The sequence below is a fragment of the Pelobates fuscus genome, chromosome 2, assembly GCF_036172605.1.
Source record: "Pelobates fuscus isolate aPelFus1 chromosome 2, aPelFus1.pri, whole genome shotgun sequence".
In the NCBI taxonomy this organism is placed as follows: domain Eukaryota; kingdom Metazoa; phylum Chordata; class Amphibia; order Anura; family Pelobatidae; genus Pelobates; species Pelobates fuscus.
Window position 1 is genome coordinate 359,992,568 of NC_086318.1, and position 21,799 is coordinate 360,014,366.

The window sequence follows — 21,799 nt, forward strand, 5'->3', positions numbered from 1 at the left end:
AGGTAAGCAATGTCTACTGCACCACCCTGATCTATTATTTTAGTTACTCAATCAAAAAAATCAATAAGATCAGTTTGGCATGATCTTCCTGAAGTAAACCCATGTTGTCTCTGATCTTGAAATCTATGTGATTTTATATGTTCAACAATCCTATCCTTCCATTACTTTCCCCACTTCTGAAGTAGAGAACACCTTGCATTCCCCAGGAATTAAGTCAAACTGTTTTAAAATAAAAGGGTGGTTATGGTGTCTAGAATGTTCCTTTAATGTTTTATTCTATGGTGTCATTTTCAGAGAAGGAATAGTTCCCTTGAAGCTTATTTTTAGTATACAGGTAGTCCCCATTTTACAACTTACCTGTTTAACGTCGACTCAGACTTACAACTAGCTCTCTAGCGCGGGTATTCAAGGAATTCCCCACGTTAGAGAGCTGGTCTATTTTCGGGGAATTTCCGGGTTCCCTGCTATGGTGCATTTGTCTATATTCGTAGAAATTTCCACGAACATAGACCTGCACTGGTGCGCATGCTCTGTAGAGCATCCTCACTTACGGACCAATTTGTTTGACGACCGAGTTGTAGGAACGGAACCCGGTCTGTAAGTGAGGAGAGCCTGTATATTCAAAGCAAATCTAGATACTCATCAAGAGCTTAAAATTCCAAGCCCTACGATACCAGCTGGGCATAAAAGTTACTCTCCCCTGCAAGCCTGGGGGCCCATGGCATTATCACCAGGGGAGAATTTCTACTTGCCAAGTGCAACATTTTCATTCGCCAGTGGCTAGTGGAAAATTTAAGCCCTGAATATATTAGAACATCAAATAATTCCATATTCAATCCATATTTAAGTGTTCTTGCATAGCAAGACCACTTAATGTTATCTCACATATATATTATTATTATTCTTATTATAGCCAAATTTACCACCCTAACTCCTCCCACAGTTTTTACACTACATAGACCATAATATACCGAAACGTGTGGATTGTTCCCGATTGGATTGCTATTACTTTGTGGAACGTTTCACCAAATGGTTCACGGAATATCATCATTCTTGTGGCGAAATTGGTCCCATAGGAATGAATGGCAAAACTAGAGTTGGAGCTGGCAAAATCAGAAAAATCAGGACATGATTTCTAAACTGCCATCACTCCCTCATTTTCAAGCCCACTTACACAAATCTTATTTCAAAACGTTCAGCTATCCCTGCTGCCACTAAAAATGTCCACGACTAAGCCATAGTTCTGATAGTTTTCACAATATGACCATTAGTTTGCAACTCACGCCGTCCATTGACATTTATTCCACTCTAGACAGCTCAAATTTGAAGGGCAATTTTTAAACTGCGACTGTGACTTCATTGTTAATATTCCAGACCTACATCAAAATGTAGGTCTGGGTCTTGTGATTCTCACAATATAAAGCTCTTCGCTGTAGGATTTATAGTTTTTAAAATATGACCATTTGAAGATGGCAACCGCCAAAATACTCTGACCTGTGCCAGGCTGGCGCAGCAAGTGATGTCATAGACAGGGCCTTTTGTACACCTGCTAATGTTTTTATAAATGTATGTTTTAATGTAACTTTGAAGCACTTTGGGCATCGACGTTGCAATTAAATGTGTTATATAAGTAGATAACAGTTACTCTGCCCACTCCAGTTGTAGACTACTGGTGGAGGCAAGAACACTTCACACAATTTCCACAGAAATTGTAGCTTTTCTAGTTCTGGTTATAATCCATATTTTCTAGTTAACAATTTTTTCAGCCATGAAGTGTTTGAATTGGTTGATGAGTGGTGTGGTGTTTTACTTTTTTTCTGAAAAATGTTAATCTAAATACACAGAACACGGTCATTCTGAAATTAATATAAAACAATAGGACCATTATCATGAATAACTTTACACTGATTTATTCAATTTTTTTTAAGGTCAATGTTCTATTAAGATTCCATCAATGGGCGGCTGACAAGGGACTCGTGACCGCGCCCACCTCTTCCATCCCCAGCCTGTCAGAGCAGTTCGCGCGCGCACGCGTGGAGCGGTGACGAGCGCAGGTCTCCCTGAGCTGAAAGCAGTGCAGGGCTCGGGGCGCTGGTACCAATACCGACACACGCTGAGAGGGGGGAATCCCGGACTGACAGCTTCCAGTCTCCCCACACTTCCTGCCGGCACACACCATGGAGAACCAGTCTGCGGAGCTGGGCATCACCAATACCACCCTGTCCCGATTCCTGGACGGACACTTCTGGGCTATGAAGAATGAGCTGCGGAGGCAGATTGCTGGGAACCCCCTCTTCCAGCAGAGGTATCCCCCAACATGTACCAATGAACCCATGCATACAGAGGGCCTGGCATGAAACCAGTGCTGGTATAGAACCATTCATATGGCCTCTGTGTGCATGTATGTGTTTTTTATTTTTTATTTATATTTTGTTTCATTAGCTCTGCATAGGGAATTGTAAGGTTATTATACATATTGCACCTCTTTGGCCAGGGGTTGTATGTTATATGACATGTAACTAGCTCTTGCATGTAGAAAAGTTGGTTACTTGCAATAAGGATGCCTTTTTCTGGTCTAATCTGGTGTATTCCTATTTACAGCATCTCTCATGCTATTCCAGAGCTGTCAACATACTCCTGTGGGAGCTACATGCTGCACCTGGGGGACTACAATTTAAGTGAGGATGCTTGTGGAGTGTTATTATTTAGCAGGTGTCACCCCCCTCCCTGAGGACTCCTGTCTCTCGGTAGACCCAACTGCATGAATGTAGTGCACATTGACATATTACATGCAGGGATACTAGAAATTCCTATCATGGTGCCAAGAAAAAAAAAAGTTATTTTGTATTATTGGCAGCGATCTGTGCCAAGCCAGGTGTAGCAATGTGAATAAAGCAACCTGAATGTTAAATAATTTACCAAGGCACAGGTGTTCTCTCAGAACTTTAAGCCAAGCACATTTTATTTCAATGCTTTCTAAACAAAATAGAATGCACATGCTTTTCAGCGTTTAATATTTATTATTAGAGTGCATTTGAAAGCGATTAAACATGCCACGTCGTACAATCTAGGACGGTTATAGGCAAATGGAATATATGGCATAATGGTGGTTTAGGACATGTTACACTACTTAAAAAAAAGTGTAAGTCTTGCAATGAATATATTGGGGCTTATTCACTGAGCGGTACGGTTTGGGTCAGTACGGTCTGGTACGCTATTTTGAGTGTTTCCGTTATGAAAGTGGCCCATACAACCGAGTCAAACTGCACCGTTTCTGGGCCCCCTTCAGATGTAGGTCCATAGGAAATGGTACAGTACGGTTAGGGCGGAGCTACTGGCGTCACACTATACAATCCGTTGATTGGCGGACAGGAAAATGTCATTGCTCACAACAAATGACACGCCAGGCATTTGGTCTAAACCCCGCATTCCCCCTGGCGGTCTGACTTGCAGAGGAAACGCTCACCTGAATAGGCTGTACCATTCTAACCCTTCCGAACCATACCGCTCAGTGGAAACGAGGCATTAGCATCATAGGCGTGCGCACGGGGTGTGCCGGGTGTGCCTGGGCACACCCTAATCCCCGCGGCACGCCTATGGATTGAGTCCTGCAGAAACGAAGTTCCTGCACTTTTTTTGTGCAGGAACGCCGTTCCTGCAGGCACTCAGCGCCCCCCTTCCTCCCCCCATGTCCCCCCTGTCATGGATGGGAGGGGGAGCAAGAGGTTATGGAACCCCCCCCCCGGTCGGCTCTCTCAATATCAGCCGCGGCGAGGGAGCTGTGAGCTTTCTGCTCCCTCTCGCCGCGCGCTGCTTGCTGATGCTGGGAGCCGGAATATGACGTCATATTCCGGCTCCCAGCTACAGCAGACAGCTCGCGCAGCGAGAGGAAGCAGAGAGCACACAGCTCCCTCGCCGCGGCTGATATTGAGAGAGCCGACCGACCCACTGGACCCCAGGGACAAGTCCACGCCAGCACTCCAGGTAGGGAGGCTGGGTGGACATTTTTTTTATTAAAAAAATAATAACTTGTGTGTGTGTGAATGTGTGTCTGTGACTGTGTTTGTGTCTGTTTGTGTGTGTGTGTGTGTGTGTGAGTGTATGTGTGTGTGTTTGAGTATGCGTGTCAGTGTGTGTGTGTGTATGTGTATATATATATATACACACACACATATATACATACACACACTGGAGTGTATATTATTTTTTTTGGGGGGTGGGAATCTTGGTTCCCACACTTTATTCCCCAGGACTTTATTCTCCCCTGTTGGCTCACGCAACGGCAACGCTCAGATCTCACGAGAGTTAACTCTAGCCCCGCAGGCTAGAGTTCACTCTCCACTGGACCACCAGGGATGGCACATGGCAGCAAGGATCCCCCCTCCCTACATAAGGTAAGAAGGGAGGGGGGATATTTACTAATCTGCCCCCACCTCCACAATCTGTCCAAACATACAGCACACACATACAGCACCCACACACAAAAAGCACCTACAGACATACAGCACTCTCACACAAACAGCACACACACAGCACCCTCACACACACAGCACCCACACACATACAGTACACATACAGCACCCTCACACACACAGTACACTAACCGCACCCTCACAAACACACACAGCACCTTTACAAACACACAACACCCTCACACACAGCACACTAACACCCTCGCAAACACACACACACAAACAGCACCCTCAGAAATACATGACACCCACACACATCACACAAACAGCACCCTCACACACACAGCACCATCACACACACATCACACAAACAGCACCCTCACACACACAGCACCCTCACACACACAGCACACTAACAGGACCCTAACACACACACACACACACACACACACACACACCCTCACCCACATAGCACACTACCAGCACCCTCACACATACACACACACACACACAGCAGCACCCTTACACACACCACCCTCACACAGCACACTAACAGCACACACACACACACACACACACACAGCAGTGTGTGTGTGTGTGTGTATATATATATATATATATATATATATATATATATATATATATATATATATATATATATATATATATATATACACATGCGGCGTGTGTTTGTGCTTTAGGGTGCACACTTGTAGCAATTGGGCCAAAATGGGAATGTCAGGGCAAAGTCTGTATCTTGTAGATTTTTAGTTTTTTTTTGTTTGTTTTCCCCACCACGCCCCAAGTATTTTGGCCTGAACTTTTCGAATTATTCAGTTTATCAACCCCTTTAAATATTGTAGGGGAAATTATGTAGTCAAAAAAGTAAGAAGATGGGGGCGGAGCCTAGCAGCGCATCCGAATAGACGCCATTTTCACAGCTCCGCGCGCTAAAAATTTAATCCACCCAATATCTCTGGCATCTTGGTAAAACCAACTGAAAGGAGGGCAGATATCAAAGCAGCAAGCCGCCCCGACTCCTCCGATGCCTTTTTTATATACCCCGGGCAAAAAATACCAGACCCGAGGCTCCAAGGCCTACCGAGCTACCAGACACACCTCAGCAGCCTACGGAAGCCTACTGGACTGGGACAAGACAGACTTCTTCCCTCTGCCGACAGGTGATATGGGCAAGAGAAACCAAAAAAAACCTGCGACTACCACCAGGACCCAGCACGACAGGCCTGATGCTGCAACAAACAGCGCCCACGATGGCACCGGCGGCACAGGAGGCCTCACTCATCCGAGAGCACCCACTCACAAAGGCTGATGGCGGGACCCCACTCCAGAGCCCGATACCGGCAACCCCAGGGACACTACACACACAGACAGAAGCTCCAGCAACAAAAAGGGAACTTCAAAATATGCTCACCGACCTTCAAAACAACCTCAGGACAATGTGGGAGGCGGATCTGGCGGTTCTTAAAACGGAGGTACAGGCCGTCAAAACGCGCACACAGACTGCAGAAAGAAATGTAACAGACCTACAAAAAGACCTTAACCCCTTAAGGACCAAACTTCGGGAATAAAAGGGAATCATGACATGTCACACATGTCATGTGTCCTTAAGGGGTTAAAGCACTCAGTGATAAGGTACAGCAACTGCAGAAAACACAAGCTGAAACCAATAAACAAGTGCACATACTAGACGACAGGGGCAGGAGAAAGAACATAAAGGTGAGGGGAGTAACAGAGTCCATTGCCCTGGAAGAATTGCCACACTTCATGAGAACACTGACGACATCACTGCTGCCAGCAAGAGAAGCCAAGTACTTCTCCTTTGATGGGGCATATAGAATAGCCAAATCCCCTAGGGCCCCTGAAACTGCACCACGTGACATAATCCTCAGGTGTCAAACGATGTCCAACAAGTTAAGCCTGCTAGCGGCGATAAAAGGAAAGACGCCGTATAACTTTGAGAACTGTAAAATTTCCTTCTTCCAAGACCTTAGTAGAGCCACTCTACAGTGGCGAAAAGCCATGCAATCCCTCACGCAGACCTACAGAAAGAAGGACTGACCTACAGATGGGCGACACCACAAATACTGTGGGTCACCAAAAACGGAAAGTTCTACAAGGCCACTGACCCTGCCGACGCTCCCGCACTCTTGGCAGCACTGGACTTGCAGCCTAACCCTACACACGAGCTGCCAGATACACAACCCCGAATGGACACTGACTCAGACACGTCTTCACACGACTCCGGAAGAGGCAGGAGGCCGAAGACCTGAACCAACTGATACGCCTGGCCATCCCATACTGCAGTGCCACATACGTGACTTTCTTAGCCACAAAGTTTTGCAATTGTAACACTACAAGTTCCGCTTAATTTGCCTACTTTTACACACACCAACGCACAGTCACTCTGCTTTGCTGGAACACCCAATAGACACACACAGCGCTCACACTATGCTCAGGGATTTCCCCCCCCATAGTTTCGCTATGCCAAGGAGGAAAAACGAGGGGACAAGGGACCAAACACACAGATGAGGGCCACATGATAGGACTTACAACACCAGTGCTACCTCATAGAGATAGCCCACTCACTGGAGACGGAGCTGGGATGTCACCTGGAACCACGGATCCGCCACCTAGTGGGGCCAATACCACAGAGACACCAACACCTCTCCCTTCTACACACAACACCCGAGTGACCTAGACACCGCAAAACTCACTGGCACATAAACTCCGCGACACCACACATAGAGGGGGTTTACTAACCCATACATTGATCAACTCGCTACAACCCGACAGTCCACCACACTTTTTAAAAATGTGCAACACACTCACCAGACATAAGCCACAAACATATGATGTTACCTTTGTTGTTTACTCATGTTTTAGACCGAAACGAAAAAATATGCATGTACGTTGCATGCAAATCTGCACCAAAAATAAAGAATTGAAAAAAAAAATTAAGAAGATTTTGAAACATTTTGTATTTTACATTCAAATTAAAATCTAAATGATTAGGTATTAGGTTGGCAATTCATTATCTCTGATAGAAATGTTCTAGTTTATGGTCAAAGTTCTAGAAATCCCTAAGGAAACAAGTGGAATCAATTGCAGCAGTCTTTCTGACCTTCTTGTTAAGTGTTCCACTTTTAGAACTTTGACCCACAATCACTTTTTTTGATAGTCCCTCTTTCACTCTGATATAAAACCACTCTCATTTATATTTTCTCTATCTCATTTTGCATTATTACTTTATAAAGGAGCTGCCAAGTGTTAGATTCACATAGGATTTATCTAACGAAGTTTAATGATTTTGTAATTAAATAATTCAATTTGCATATTAGTTTCCAGCACACAAATCATTTGCATGCAAACATTGCAGTAGTTTGTTCATCTATATTTAGAATTAGACAGCTCCAATAAATTTTGTTTTGTGTGTGAGGTGTGCATTGCTGTAAGTATGCTGCTTATAGATACGTTATTTCATAACTTTCAAAGTTCTGTGCCAGACAAGCAAAGTTGTGGTTTTTGGACCCTACAGTATTGTCCCTTTAAGTAACTAGGCCCGGGAGTTGATAACTTTGTTTTGCATCTAGGAGCCAGGTAAAAAAGATAGGAGCCAGGTTTTTTTTTAATCTAAAAAAAGCTTTATTTTCAATTACAAAAATTAAATTTTTAAAGGAACACTATAGTCACCAGAACCACTGTAGCTTAAAGCATCACTATAGTGTCAGGAAAACAAATCAGTTTTCCTGACACTATAGTACCCTGAGGGTGCCCCCACCGTCAGGATCCCCCTCCCGTGGTGCTGAAGGGGTTAAAACCCCTTCAGTTACTCACCTTCTTCCACCGCCGGGCTCCCTTACCTCTCCTCTCGTCTGACGTCAGCGGAGTGGAATGCGCATGCGCAGCAGTGCCTTACGCGCATTCAATGTGTCCATAGGAAAGCATTTTTCAATGCTTTCCTATGGACGCTCTGCGTGATGGAGGCATTAAATGCCTCCAGCGTCGCAGATGCGCCTCTAGTGGCTGTCCGGAAGACAGCCACTAGAGGCTGGCTTAAACCCAAATTTCTCTGAAACTGCTATGTTTACAGCATGCAGGGTTAGCCCTAGAGGGACCTCATTGAGCTGAAGTGGTCTGGGTGACTATAGTGTCCCTTTAATGTAGTGGTTCCTGCAGGCTTTTTAATATAAATAGTGCATTTTCAGAGAAAAGGCAGTGTTTACTTTGCTGACTAAAAAGAACCTCTTGTGGTAGTCACTCAGATGGCCATTAGAGGTGCTCCCTAGTCCGGTGCTGCACAGCATCTACACCTCTAAGATGGAGGCGAGGTGAGTATATTTTAATATTTTTCAATGAATACATCATATATCTTTGATATATGATGTAGTCAATGTATAAGGGGTTGTATTTAGGCAAGTTCATTTTTCTTAACAAGTTCACTTTAAAGGGTTACTCTAGTCTCCATGACCACTTCTGCTTTTAGAAGTGGTCATTGAGGAAGAAATCAGCATGTGCAGTGTTTCTGCTTGAAATGCTGCACATTCGGAGATATCTGCAATTTTGTGCCTGGTGCTAGTTACACCCACAGCCCACGTGACTCTGTTCCAGGCTGCCTAATGTTTTTTTTATTTTAAATGTTTTATTTATGTTGACAGAAAACAATACACATACATCGAGAGTGTCTCTTAATGCACATCAATTGACATATACACAGCATTCAGGGTACAGTAGTTCGACCTAGGTGTATCCATGTGTCGAGTGACTGCCTAAGAGTCACCACTATTACCTCTTTAAACAATATTTTATGCATTTCAACATTCCTCGGCATGTCAAGCCAGGCTGCCTAATGTTAATTCTGTGCAAAGATTACATATGTTGTCAGCGGTGCCGCCACCAGAAATTTTGGGGCCCCTAACTCAGCTCAGGATCTAGGCCCCCAGGGGCCCGCCTCCAAATACCGCCCACTGGGTCCGCCTCCAAATACCGCCCACAGGAATACACACACAGACCCAAACACACACACGGATACAAAAGGACACAGATACATACTAACAGACACACATACTGAAACAGACATACACGCATACATACTGACACACACATACTGAGACATACACACAGGCATACGTATTAAAAGACAGACACATACTAACATACATACAGACATACATGCATGAGGACATAAAGACACAAACATACATACACATACACACACACACATTCATACAGACAGACATACAGACACTGACATCCATACACACATACATTCATAATGGCATACAGACATACATTCATACATACAGACTGACATACATGCCTATATACAGACCTACTGACAGACAGACATCCATACGTTCAGAATGATATGCAGACATACATTCATACTGACATACAGACAGATATACATACATGCATGCATGCATACAGACATACATACACACACATAGACAGACATACATAGACATACATGCATCCAGACAGACATACATAGACATACATGCATATATACAGACCTACTGACAGACATCCATACACACATACACACAGACATACGTTCATAATGATATGCAGACATACGTTCATAATGATATGCAGACATACGTTCATAATGATATGCAGACATACGTATATACATCCATAGACATGCATGCATACAGACATACATGCATGCATACACACACAGACATACATACATACACATATATGCATGCAGTCAGACAGACATACAGACACACACAGACACACAGGCAGGCATACAGACATACGTTCATAGACATACACGCAGACATGCAGCTCATTTTCCAGCCACCCTCCTGTCTCTTACCTTTTCTTTGCAGGAGGGTGGCTGGGGATGATGGGATTCGGCGCGGCTCCCTCTTCACTTGCGCGCGCTCCTCGCGCGCGGAGTGAGCTGGGAGTAGGTAACCACTTCCTCCCAGCAGCACTTGCGGCTGCTTTTTTTTTTTTTTTTTTTTTAAAGGGGCCCGGTCGCGCTATACCGGCCACAGCGCTGACCGGGCCCCTGAAGGAGGGGGCCCATCGGGTGGCCCTAAGTGTGTGGACCACCTGATGGGCCCCACACGTGGGGGCCGGGCCCCCCAGGGCTGCCGGGCCCGTGACAACCGTTATGGTTGTCACCCGCTGATGACAGCCCTGGTTGTCAGTACACTGGAGACAGATATAGTCCGCTTCTACCCTTGCAAGCAGTGCTGGAATCAAACCTGTTTGATGTGCTGGCTCCCCTTCCCCGCGAGGCTCAGAGTATATGCATGCACTCTGAGCTTGGAGATTGGTCCAATCAAATGCTTCTCTATGAGAAGCATTTGATTGAACAAAGGAAAGGAAAATAGAGATGCAGGGTGAAGTCAGACGATGCGTGAAACAACCTCCCCCACCACTAGGTTATTGGTAAGTTTTTATTTTATTTTAAAAATAGGGGGGGGGGGGGGAGGCGTTGCCGAACATTTGAGTTTCAACTCATGTAACCTTGTATTTTTGATGTACTGATTATTTAAGTTCTTTAAATCTTTTTCTTTTCAATATATATATATATATATATATATATATATATATATATATATATAATTTTATCACATGACAGGAGGCTTCATATTTTGCTTTACTCTCTTTACTAAAACTCCACAGCAGTAAAGAAAGTGAAAAAACGTTTTAACCAATCAAAATGCACCTCTTTCTTTACTGCTCCATCGCAGACAGGTCAGAGTTTTTGGCTCTTCCCTATTTTACCTCATGTGAATGTTTTGTTTTACTTATTTCCACATGTATATTATTTTATTATCTACCTTTTTCATTATCTATATAATACTGCTACTTTTCTGTAATCTCTAACTGCTTTTATCCTACTATCTATCCTGTGTTTAGTACCACCAGGGTTACTTCACCCTAGTGGTAGTTTATCTCTTTCTTTGCTGCTGGGTTATTTCCCTGCACTTTTTCCCTTTCCCCACCTTGCCGCCGCTCGGCGGCTCTTTTCCGCCGCGATTTCCGCGGCCCTATTTCAGCCGCGGCTTTCTCCTCGCGGCGGCCATCTTTAATCCCGCGTCTCGCGAGATTACGGCCGCCATCTTAGGATCGTCGCAAATTGCCGCGAAATCCACAGAACGGCAAGTTCAACGGACACTGCAAGCCTTCTACAGTCTGCTACAAGAGGTCAGTCACACAAGCTGTTTAAAGGCACATCAGGTATTAACCTGTGCCTGACTGGGGTGCTGCCCTATTTTTGTGCTGCTAAGGAGGTCGCTTTGTGGCCACCTCTGTCATACTGGGTGAGGCCCAGAACACATTTTAAATCCCAACAAGTGGTCTATTTGCCCTGCTGGGGCCAAGTGGTTACACACCTGTTACAAGCCTACTGGGCATTATACACCCTGCTGGGGTGATTATATAAATAGGATTACTATCCTGCTGGAGCATAATCTCCAACATACCACTACTCATACCCTGCTGGGGTATCATTTTATTACACCCTGCTGGGGTTTATCTGGCTTACATCTGACCAGTTACTATACCGTCTAGACCCTGCTGGGGTACTCGGTTTATTATTATATATCTAATAACCCTGCTGGGGTTCTGATTGTACTCTATACAAGAAATTTTACACGTTATTGCACCCTGCTGGGTTTTGCATAGCGTTACTAATACAGTCTATATCGACTGAAATACAGCAGACTGACCTCTACCACGCCCTGTGCCAATCATATACCCAGACACCATGGAGACCTCTCAAACCACAGATCTCCAAAATATGGTGAACAAGGCCGTTTCTGCCTCAATGGAGAAAGTCCTCTCCAAGATGATGGCCTCTGGTTCCGACAAGAGGAAACCATCTAAAGCACACCCATCCCGCCATGACTCCGATTCTGATGCACAAGAATCTCATAAAAGCCCTGAAACTCTCACGGGCAAACGCCAGTGGAAAGGCGAAAAGGGCCACCCACATAAAGGCAAAAACCCCGCTAAACGCTCTAAACCCATTTCTGCCACCATCACGAATCCTCAACACGACTACTCTTCGGATGAAGAAGAGTCCCAAACTAAACCCATGGCCATTTTAGATGAGTGGCAAGCGGACGACTCAGACTCCAATAAAGATGTCTGGGGCTCAGACTCCGGATCCCAATCTTTTTTTCCGCAACATACATTCATGGGAGAACCCCAAGACCAAGACAACGCGGAAACCCCGCAAGAGGATGATGACACCATCCTTGACCCACTGGGACAAAAACTTTTTGACCCAAGAAAAATTAGACACCCTCGCTCAAGCGATTGGACACCACCTGACCACCTAGCGAGGTTTATGCACCTCTGGCTACGAAAGTCCATGGACAAGACGGTCCGCAACCGTTTGAGGTCAGAATGCCCACGGCCTTTTCTACCCGACCACGTGGCGGACACGCCAGAATTTGACCAAGTGATGACAACTTTTATGTCACGAGGTGGCCGTGACCCACGTAAAGGTGTGGAAAAAGGGTTTAGAGGGGTACAAGATAAGCTTCTGGACTCGGTGGGACCACTATCCAGAATTATGTACTTGGCTGACGATGCCCTAGCCAAAGCCGATCAATTTGACCCTACTATGGTGCGCGAATGGGCACATGACGTGCGGGAATGGGCTCAAAGGTGCTTTTGTTTTGTGGGTAATGCCAATGTCGCCTTATCATCTGAGCGACGCAAAGCAGCACTTCTCCGCATTGACGGGAAATTGGTGGAGTTGGGCACCAAGGAATTAGGTCCTATGGCACAGGGCAAACTTTTCGGAGAACCATTTCTTAAAGAATTAAGCAGACATGTTAACGTCTACACATCCCTGAACAAGGCTCAGTCATCAATGAGAAAAATCTTTAGACAAAACCCCTCTAGGGGTGTTTTTGGACGGGCTGGCCGCCAAAGGGGCCGTGCTGCCAGCCGCTTCTGGCCCTCAGGCCCCAGAGCTACAAGACCACAGCCTTTTTACCCAGAGATGGGATACCGACCATCTTCCTACACACGAGGCGCAGACAGAGGTCGCGGACCACGCACTCGAGGCAGAGCACGTTTCTCCTCAGGTAAGCAACCAGTTCACTCATGTTTCCCTTCCAATGCATACAGCAGGTCGCATATCTCTTTTCTTCCAGAAATGGACCTCAATCTCCACGGGGGCATGGATCCTACAGACAGTACGAGGCTACGTCATAGACTTCGTAGACCAACCCCGACAGACGGAACTACCACGTCCCATCAACTGCTCAAGAACAGACACATCTCTCAACGACGAACTACAAACCCTATACTCAAAAGGCGCGATAGAACCCGCATCCGAACCTCAAGGTTTCTTCAGCAACATCTTCTTAGTCAAGAAGAAAACGGGCGATCTACGACCAGTCATAAACCTACGACAACTCAACCAATACGTCACTTACAACCATTTCAAGATGGAAGGCATACATCTTTTAAGAGACCTCCTACAAGACAAGGATTGGTTCACGAGACTGGACCTCAAGGACGCGTATCTATCAGTACCCGTCCATCAATCATGCAGACAATACCTTCGTTTCCACTGGCAATGCCGTCCCTGGCAATTCACGTGCCTCCCCTTCGGCCTCAGTTCGGCCCCATGGTGTTTCACCAAACTGCTGAAACCCGTGGTCGCACATCTTCGAGCTCAAGGCATTCGTTGCATTATATACCTGGACGACCTCCTTCTGTTCTGCTCAGACAGACTCAGACTGATACAACACACACGCTACACCACGGATCTCCTATCATCCCTGGGCTTCACAGTGAACTTTCAAAAATCAGCTATCTCCCCATCACAAACAGTTCAATTTTTGGGATTCGAGATAGATTCCACCTCCAGCACTCTACGGCTACCGACAGCAAAAATCTCAGCCATTCGCAAGGAATTACGCAGGGCCATCCGCTCCCACACCATTCCACTCCGCACCCTCGCACGCATCGTAGGGCTTCTCTCTGCCTCCATTCAAGCTATATTTCCAGGTCCACTTCACTACAGGGCAATGCAACGCCTCAAAGCTTCCTTTCTCAGGGAAAACCCCTCATACGATCAGCCGGTCCCGATGACAGAGGAAGTCAGAGACGAACTCAGATGGTGGCTGGACAGCGTGGAGGCATTGAACGGCCGAGCCATCTTCGGGAAAGCTCCCGACATGATATTAGAATCAGACGCCAGCCTCTGGGGATGGGGAGCGACGAGCGAAAATGTATCGACAGGAGGAGCTTGGACATCCCAAGACCTCAACTTACATATAAACTGCCTAGAACTCCTAGCCGGGTCTTTCGCGATCCGAAGCCTAGCAAAGGACAAGTCGGACTGCTGCATCCTACTCCGGATGGACAACATCTCCGCAGTCCGTTACATCAACCGCCTAGGCGGAGCCCGCTCACGTCTCCTATCAGAAATAACGAAAGAAATTTTCGACTTCTGCCTACCCCGCAACATCTCCCTCACGGCGGAATACCTCCCAGGAGAGACAAACCTCACAGCGGATTGGTTCTCACGCCACTGGCGGGACACCAGCGACTGGAAACTAGATCCACAAATCTTCAACTGCATTGCGGAACGCCTAGGTCCACTCCACCTGGACCTGTTTGCGTCCCGCAACAACAGACAAACGAAATTATACTTCAGTTGGCTCCCGGACCCGGAGAGCGCAGCAGTGGATGCATTCCTACAACCTTGGCCGATCACAGGAGCCTACGCCTTCCCTCCCTTCGCCATGATAGCGAGGACCATACACTATCTGAAGAATCAGCAAACCTCACTAGTACTCATCACTCCACTATGGAGGGGACAACCATGGTTCCCAGATCTCCTAGCTCTATCATGCTACGATCCCCTTCTAATACCTCATCATCAATACATTCTAACAGATCCAAAAGGCAACCCTCATCCACTAATCCTAGACAACCATCTCCATCTGGTGGCTTGGACGCTTTCAGGGGCTCCTGGCAAGTCGGCGAACTATCGCAGGCTGCTAAAGAACTGCTATGGGACTCATGGGCCCCCGGAACCAGAAGATGCTATTTATCCGCTTGGAATTCCTGGTCCACTTGGTGTATGGAACGGAACTTCGATCCATTTACGGCCCCTGTTTCAGCCATTTTGAACTTCCTATCCCACCTTTTCTCATTAGGTCGGTCTTACAGATCACTTAATGTAATTCGATCAGCTATTTCAGCGGCCCATGTCCCCATACAAGGGATTCCGGTTGGCAAAGAACCACTTGTATGCCGACTCCTGAGAGGCATTCGATTACAACGTCCCCCAGGGCCCAAATATTCTCAATTCTGGGACGTCGACGTAATCCTCCGATTCCTGAAAGACTGCCCAACTAACGACAGACTCTCCCTCCGTCAATTATCAGCAAAACTCAGTCTTGCTCTGCCTGGTCTCCTTCCGCAGAGTGTCAGACATTCGAGCACTGGACATAGACGCTTTTTCAATCTCTCCAGAAGGAGTTACATTCCGGATATCTCGCCGCACTAAGACGGACTCCACATCTGTGTTTTATCCTTTCTTCCCCACAGAACCACAACTCTGCGTTGTCTCCACACTACAACAGTAAGTGGAAACCACCCTACCTCTCCGGTCTACGCCATCAGGTCAACTCCTAGTATCATACGTCAGACCACATGTCCCCATCACTTCCACCACCCTGGCAAGATGGGTTCGCTGGTTACTATCGCTAGCCGGTGTGGACACTACATTCGGAGCCCACTCAGTACGCGGAGCAGCAGCATCCTCAGCCTTCATGGCGGGTGCTTCCTTAACAGACATCCTACGCTCCGCAGATTGGTCTAGGGAATCTACATTCCGCACCTTCTATTTCCGTCCGAATTCCGGTGCTGCCATGTCTCTGATTCTACAGCGTTAAAAATGCAAAATATGAAGCCTCCTGTCATGTGATAAAATTTAAGATTATGCTAGCGCTAGTGTACTTATAATCTTAATTTTAATAATGACAGGAGGCGAGTATTTTCCCACCCTTCCCACCCAGGGAGGAGGGGAACCACTCTATTCATGCTCTAATCATACTTATCTACATTTCTTCATTCTTCTGTTTCTTCATAACTCCTTGAATCATGTTGACATAAAGTATTCACTGTTGTCATTAGCCTATTTAACTACTAGTAGTCTATACACTGAATATACAAATTAAATTATTGCAATGAAATCAGATGGATCACTGTCATGACTACAAACAGTTTCAAGACCGGTGCCTAACCTTTCTCATATTCTCTTTTCAGTTTAAGTGTGAAAGAATTTGGAACATCTACGACATGACCTTAACTTTATTGTTCATCATATAAAGACCAAGCATCGGATGTTCTCCGGTTGGTGCCTGTTTCCTACTCAACCCAAGAAGTTCATCATTCCCGTTGGATTCCATTTCTGATGTTCGTTACAGACTTTATCAATATTTTCTTCCCTGTTCCGATGTTCGCTTCCGAAAGAGGGGGAGGAGCCTATTGACTGGGATAATACACTCCCTATTTGCATTTTGATTGGTTAAAACGTTTTTTCACTTTCTTTACTGCTGTGGAGTTTTAGTAAAGAGAGTAAAGCAAAATACTCGCCTCCAGTCATTATTAAAATTAAGATTATAAGTACACTAGCGCTAGCATAATCTTCAATTTTGACAAATACTTTAATAAAATGATACAGTGAACAAAAAAAACAAAACGTGGGAACTGTACCTGTTACTAGTGCCCGGTAGTGAACTGAAAAGTAAACTAAAATTAGTTTTACAAAAATTGCAGCAACCATTTAAATATTAAACCACCTATGGAGTATAGTTTGCAATCATACAGCTATGCAGGTGTTCATTGTTCTATGTTTAAAGCCATATATCATTTCAGACCTTCAGCTTTAAAATGCTACTGGTGAGACATGCAGATATTATTAGCTAGTAGCACAATAAAGTATTTCTGTCTAATGTGGGTCATGAGCTGTGGCACATGAAACCATAAAACAAAACCCCGAGTTCATTGTACACGTGATTCTCTTTTTTTTTTTTCCCTGAACAGATTAAATATTTCATTTCCACTCATTGTTTTGCATCCTGATTTCAATGAGGCAAAGAAATCTTTATTTTGAGATAAAATGCTAATGTTGCACACTAATCTGTTAACAAGGTAAAATATGGTAAAATATGTATAGAGAAAACTTCCAAGACCTACGGTAGATCTAAAAATGAAACAACCAAACAAATCGGTGGAATATACTTTTCAGCAAGTATCACTGAAAGTCTTTTTTTCGTTTTTCTTTACGGTGTTATATATATATATCTCTCTTAAAAGAACACTCCAAACACCTTAACAAGGAGCTTCCATTAGCTTCACTGAACCAAGCCCTTGCAATGCTTTGTTTATTGGCTTAGAACCTCAACTGAGCGCTCTCAGCCAATGAACTAAGCTAAGCACTGCCAGACAAGCTCTGTGCAAAGAACTCCTGGCAGCACTGAAGGAGGGGACCATAGGCCGACGCGGCAATGCAATGGTAACCCCCACAATAAGTAGTGAAACCATGGGTTAACGGTTAGACTTCCTAACTGGGCCCACTGGGCTGCTCCCTGCCTCTATGATAACTGGAATGGAAGCTCTCTGCATTAAGCTTAGCCCAGCGATACAGAGCTAAGCTCAATGGTCGAGAGCGACTAGTTGATGCTCTCAGCCTATTGGCTTTCCCTGCACAGTAGGGGTTTGCTCAGGAGAGCTAATAAAAGCTCCTAGCAGGAGCTTCCAAATCTCCATAGTGGAAGGGTAGAGAGGAGCACCAGGGAGAGCATAGGAAGGAAGTCAAACCATTACACATTGGTGGAAGTGCCAGGGCACTCCACTCCTGACACCATAACCATTACAGTCTGGCCAAATTTACAGAATTTCTAATTCATAAGCCCATTCGAACCTTAGTGAGGGCCCCAATATTTAACATAGTACATGTTACGTGATATGTATATATTTATATTACTACTGATAGTAAATAAATGGCAAATTCCTTTCTGGTGATCTTTGGCTTACTGACATGATGTGTGTTGAATTCTGTATAAAGTTCATTCATTCTTGCTGCTGGGAGGTAACTAGAAGTCATTTGTACACAGTCACTGTGCTCCATTTGAAAGAGAAACTGCTTCAGTGGACGAGCATGCTCTGAAATAGAGCAGCATTTTTTTTAAACGGCTTGAGAATCAATCACAGCAAAAATCATGTTTTAGAGGTTTTTGGTCTACTGATATGATGTGTTGAATGCAACAAAGTTCATTTACATACAACATACAACAAAGTTCATTCATTCTTGCTGTTGGAAGGTAACTAGAGGTCATTTTTGTAGTGCCACAGTGCTAAATTTGAAAGAGAAACATGTTCTAAAATACAGTAAAAATGCAGAATCCTCTCTGAACCCTATACTTATGAAATACCAGTCATTTGGTGGATTTTTTTTGTTTTTTTGGTGGGGTTATCTGCAGTGCACAGTTTTGGATCTTATCAATCAGAACCTCGTCAGTCAGTACCTTGTGTAATTGCAGTTCATCCACCATTCAAGGCCACCACCCATCTGCTTTTCTAACTGAAATTCCTTGATTTCCAGTTTATATCTCCCACTCCACTGCCCCAAAATTGATGTACACAATACCATATCTGATCGTTTTTACGCCCCTTTTTAACGACTTTTACTGAGATGGTAGTGGATGCATGGAATAGCCTTCCAGCTGAAGTGGTAGAGGTTAACACAGTGACGAAGTTTAAGCATGCGTGGGATAGGCATAAGGCTATCCTAACTATAAGATAAGGCCAGAGACTAATGAAAGTATTTAGAAAATTGGGCAGACTAGATGGGCCGAATGGCCTTACTCACGTTTTTGCTGTTGATCCAAAAGAAGGCAAAAAACCCAGTCTGAAGCGCTTCCAATTTTGCAATAACTAGGAAAAAATTACTTTTTGAACCCAAAATGGCAGTCTAAATATCTCCTTGGATCAGATAGATTTTAACAAAAAAGATTTGTAATACTGTGCCACCATAACCACATCTGCTCTTTGAAGTGGTTATGGTGCTTAGGTTCTGGGTATGCGGTGTTTCAGCATATTTTTAATTGTGTGCACACTGCTGACAGAGGTAACTGCTTCTCCCTCTTGTCTCACCTTTTTCTCACACACAGAGAGAAGCCTTCCCTCCTCCCAACTCCACCAGATATTTTTATTTAATTGCCCACCTTCCTCTCCCTCCTCATCCTTTGAGAAGCCTTCGATTGGACCTTGGTGCGGCTCCCATAACTTCACATGGTGCTGCGCCGAGCAGCATCAGGGAGCTTTGCCTGGCACAGGTTTGAGGTAATCTTTTAAAATGCTTTTTGAGTGTTTTTTTATGGGGTAGAGACATATAGTATAACGCCAATAGGGCATTATTTTATTTCGTTTAACCCCTTAAGGACACATGACATGTGTGACATGTCATGATTCCCTTTTATTCCAGAAGTTTGGTCCTTAAGGGGTTAAAAAAGGGTTGGAGAAAGCCTTTGATAATATCGGGACTAAGATATTGCTTTATGAGCTGGATGTTTTTCGAGCCTCAGAAACAAATTAGTACAAGCAGATCCATGCATCATCATTTAAAAAGCTTTGGTGCCTTTTGCCAAAGATAGTCAAATAAAGACTTGGCAGCTATATTAGTGGAACACTCCAATATAATGTTTTAACGTTTGAAGTATTCCTTAACTCTGACACCCTCTAACCTAAAAATAACGATAACCTTTTCTCTAGCGCTGAATCCTCTCTTGTCGCTACTCCGCACTGCCCTTAGAAGGAAGGCGGTCAGTATTGATTAGTCTTCCTTCCTCTCTGGCCATAAATGGTGCTTGTACGGCGATTGTGCAGCTGTGAATGTCCCAATCTAGTGTTACAATCAAATGGAATGCTTCTCACAGGGAAGCATTAGACTTTCACTTCTGCTTCAACGATTGGTTAATGGAAGTGAATCAGGAAGCTCTGATGACTGTTGGCCTGTTAGCTCGGGGGCGTTCCTAAATCATTTCATAAAAGTGGAGATTTCTCTTGCTGTTAGCAGTTTTGTGAATTGAGAACATATATTTAACGCCTAAAGCACTTCAGCAAGCTCAAGTGCTTTATGAGTCTGGAGGGTCCCTTTAAACTACATCTGCTATAAAACCCTGCAAGTCAGCTGCTGTGTTGAGCTGGTACAGGTTTATTGGATAAGCCTATATTTACCGTGACCTGACGTCTAATTGTAGGTGTTTTGTGCTGTCATAATGCATTATTCAGTTTAACTTTTGTTTAAGAATTGTTACCAGGCACATAGTCTAGTACTTATATTTCAGGGGAAGCTGACTGCGTTTCAATCATTACGGAGCTATATCTCCCAAAGCATCAGGTGCTAAACAATCCCACAGCAGCGAGAGCAACCTGCAGTCAGTGCCTACTACTGATGTAAACTATAGCTGTAACCTGCAAATACATGTGATGAAGACAAACTATAACATTGAAGGAGCCTGGGATATCAGACCGTTCGTGCTAACTGCAGATGTACGTGTCTTGGATGACTAATACATAGGGCTGTGTTGATAATGCCCAACTCTTGCACTCACGTTTCTGGAGCTGCTATAAAAATGCATGACCCTCTATTGCAAGGGACTCAAAGTCATTTACCTGGGGACACTGGGCATGTTGTCTTGGGAGCCAGATATACTCCCATACTCCAAAACATACAAGTGCCAAAGCTACACACTCCCTCCGTTTGCCAGGGTGGCACGAAGGTAAAAGCTCTTCAAAAGCTCTGCTACCTCATATGTCTTGGGCTCAAGCGAATCTTCTCGCTATATCAGCTACCCAGGTCAGAGGGTCTCTAAAATTAGTTCAGACGGCCTCAGCCGTAGACTTTGGTCCCAGGCAGACTGGGCACTGTCAAGCTAAATTTTTTGGCGCTGGGTTCACGCTTCGGCAGGCCGGAGATAGACCTGTTTGCCACAAGGAGATACAGGAAAGTTCAATGTTTTGCTTCTCTCCATTCAGGAGAGTACCCAGTTGTCCTAGACGGTCTATCGATACCTTGGACCTTCGACATGGCTTCTGTTTTCCCTCCTGTCGCTCTTATACCACGGATTGTTCATAAGTAAGATGAAGAAGGCAAGTAATTGGCAGTCCTGCCCTTCTGGCCGAACAGGAGTTGGTTTTCGGAAGTGGAAAACTTGACAATCTCACGTTGGCATCTCCAGTCTCTTCTCAAATATTGGAGAATGTGACTCTCCCCGTGGAAACTCTGGATATTTTTCACCTGACTGCATGGTTGCTGCAAGGGTGATCCTTCAAGGCCATGGTCTCTCTGACCTTTATGT

General features: G+C 44.9%; 1 protein-coding gene across 1 annotated transcript in view; it reads left to right on the top strand.

Annotated features, from left to right (window-relative positions):
* Positions 1 to 2,033: 2,033 nt before the first annotated feature.
* ACOXL (acyl-CoA oxidase like) overlaps positions 2,034 to 21,799 on the top strand; it is a 447,901-nt gene continuing 428,135 nt past the window's right edge. The window contains exon 1 of the mRNA XM_063443672.1: positions 2,034 to 2,305. Coding sequence (XP_063299742.1) covers positions 2,178 to 2,305 — 128 coding nt within the window. The 5' untranslated portion in view covers positions 2,034 to 2,177. The remainder of the gene's footprint in view (positions 2,306 to 21,799) is intronic.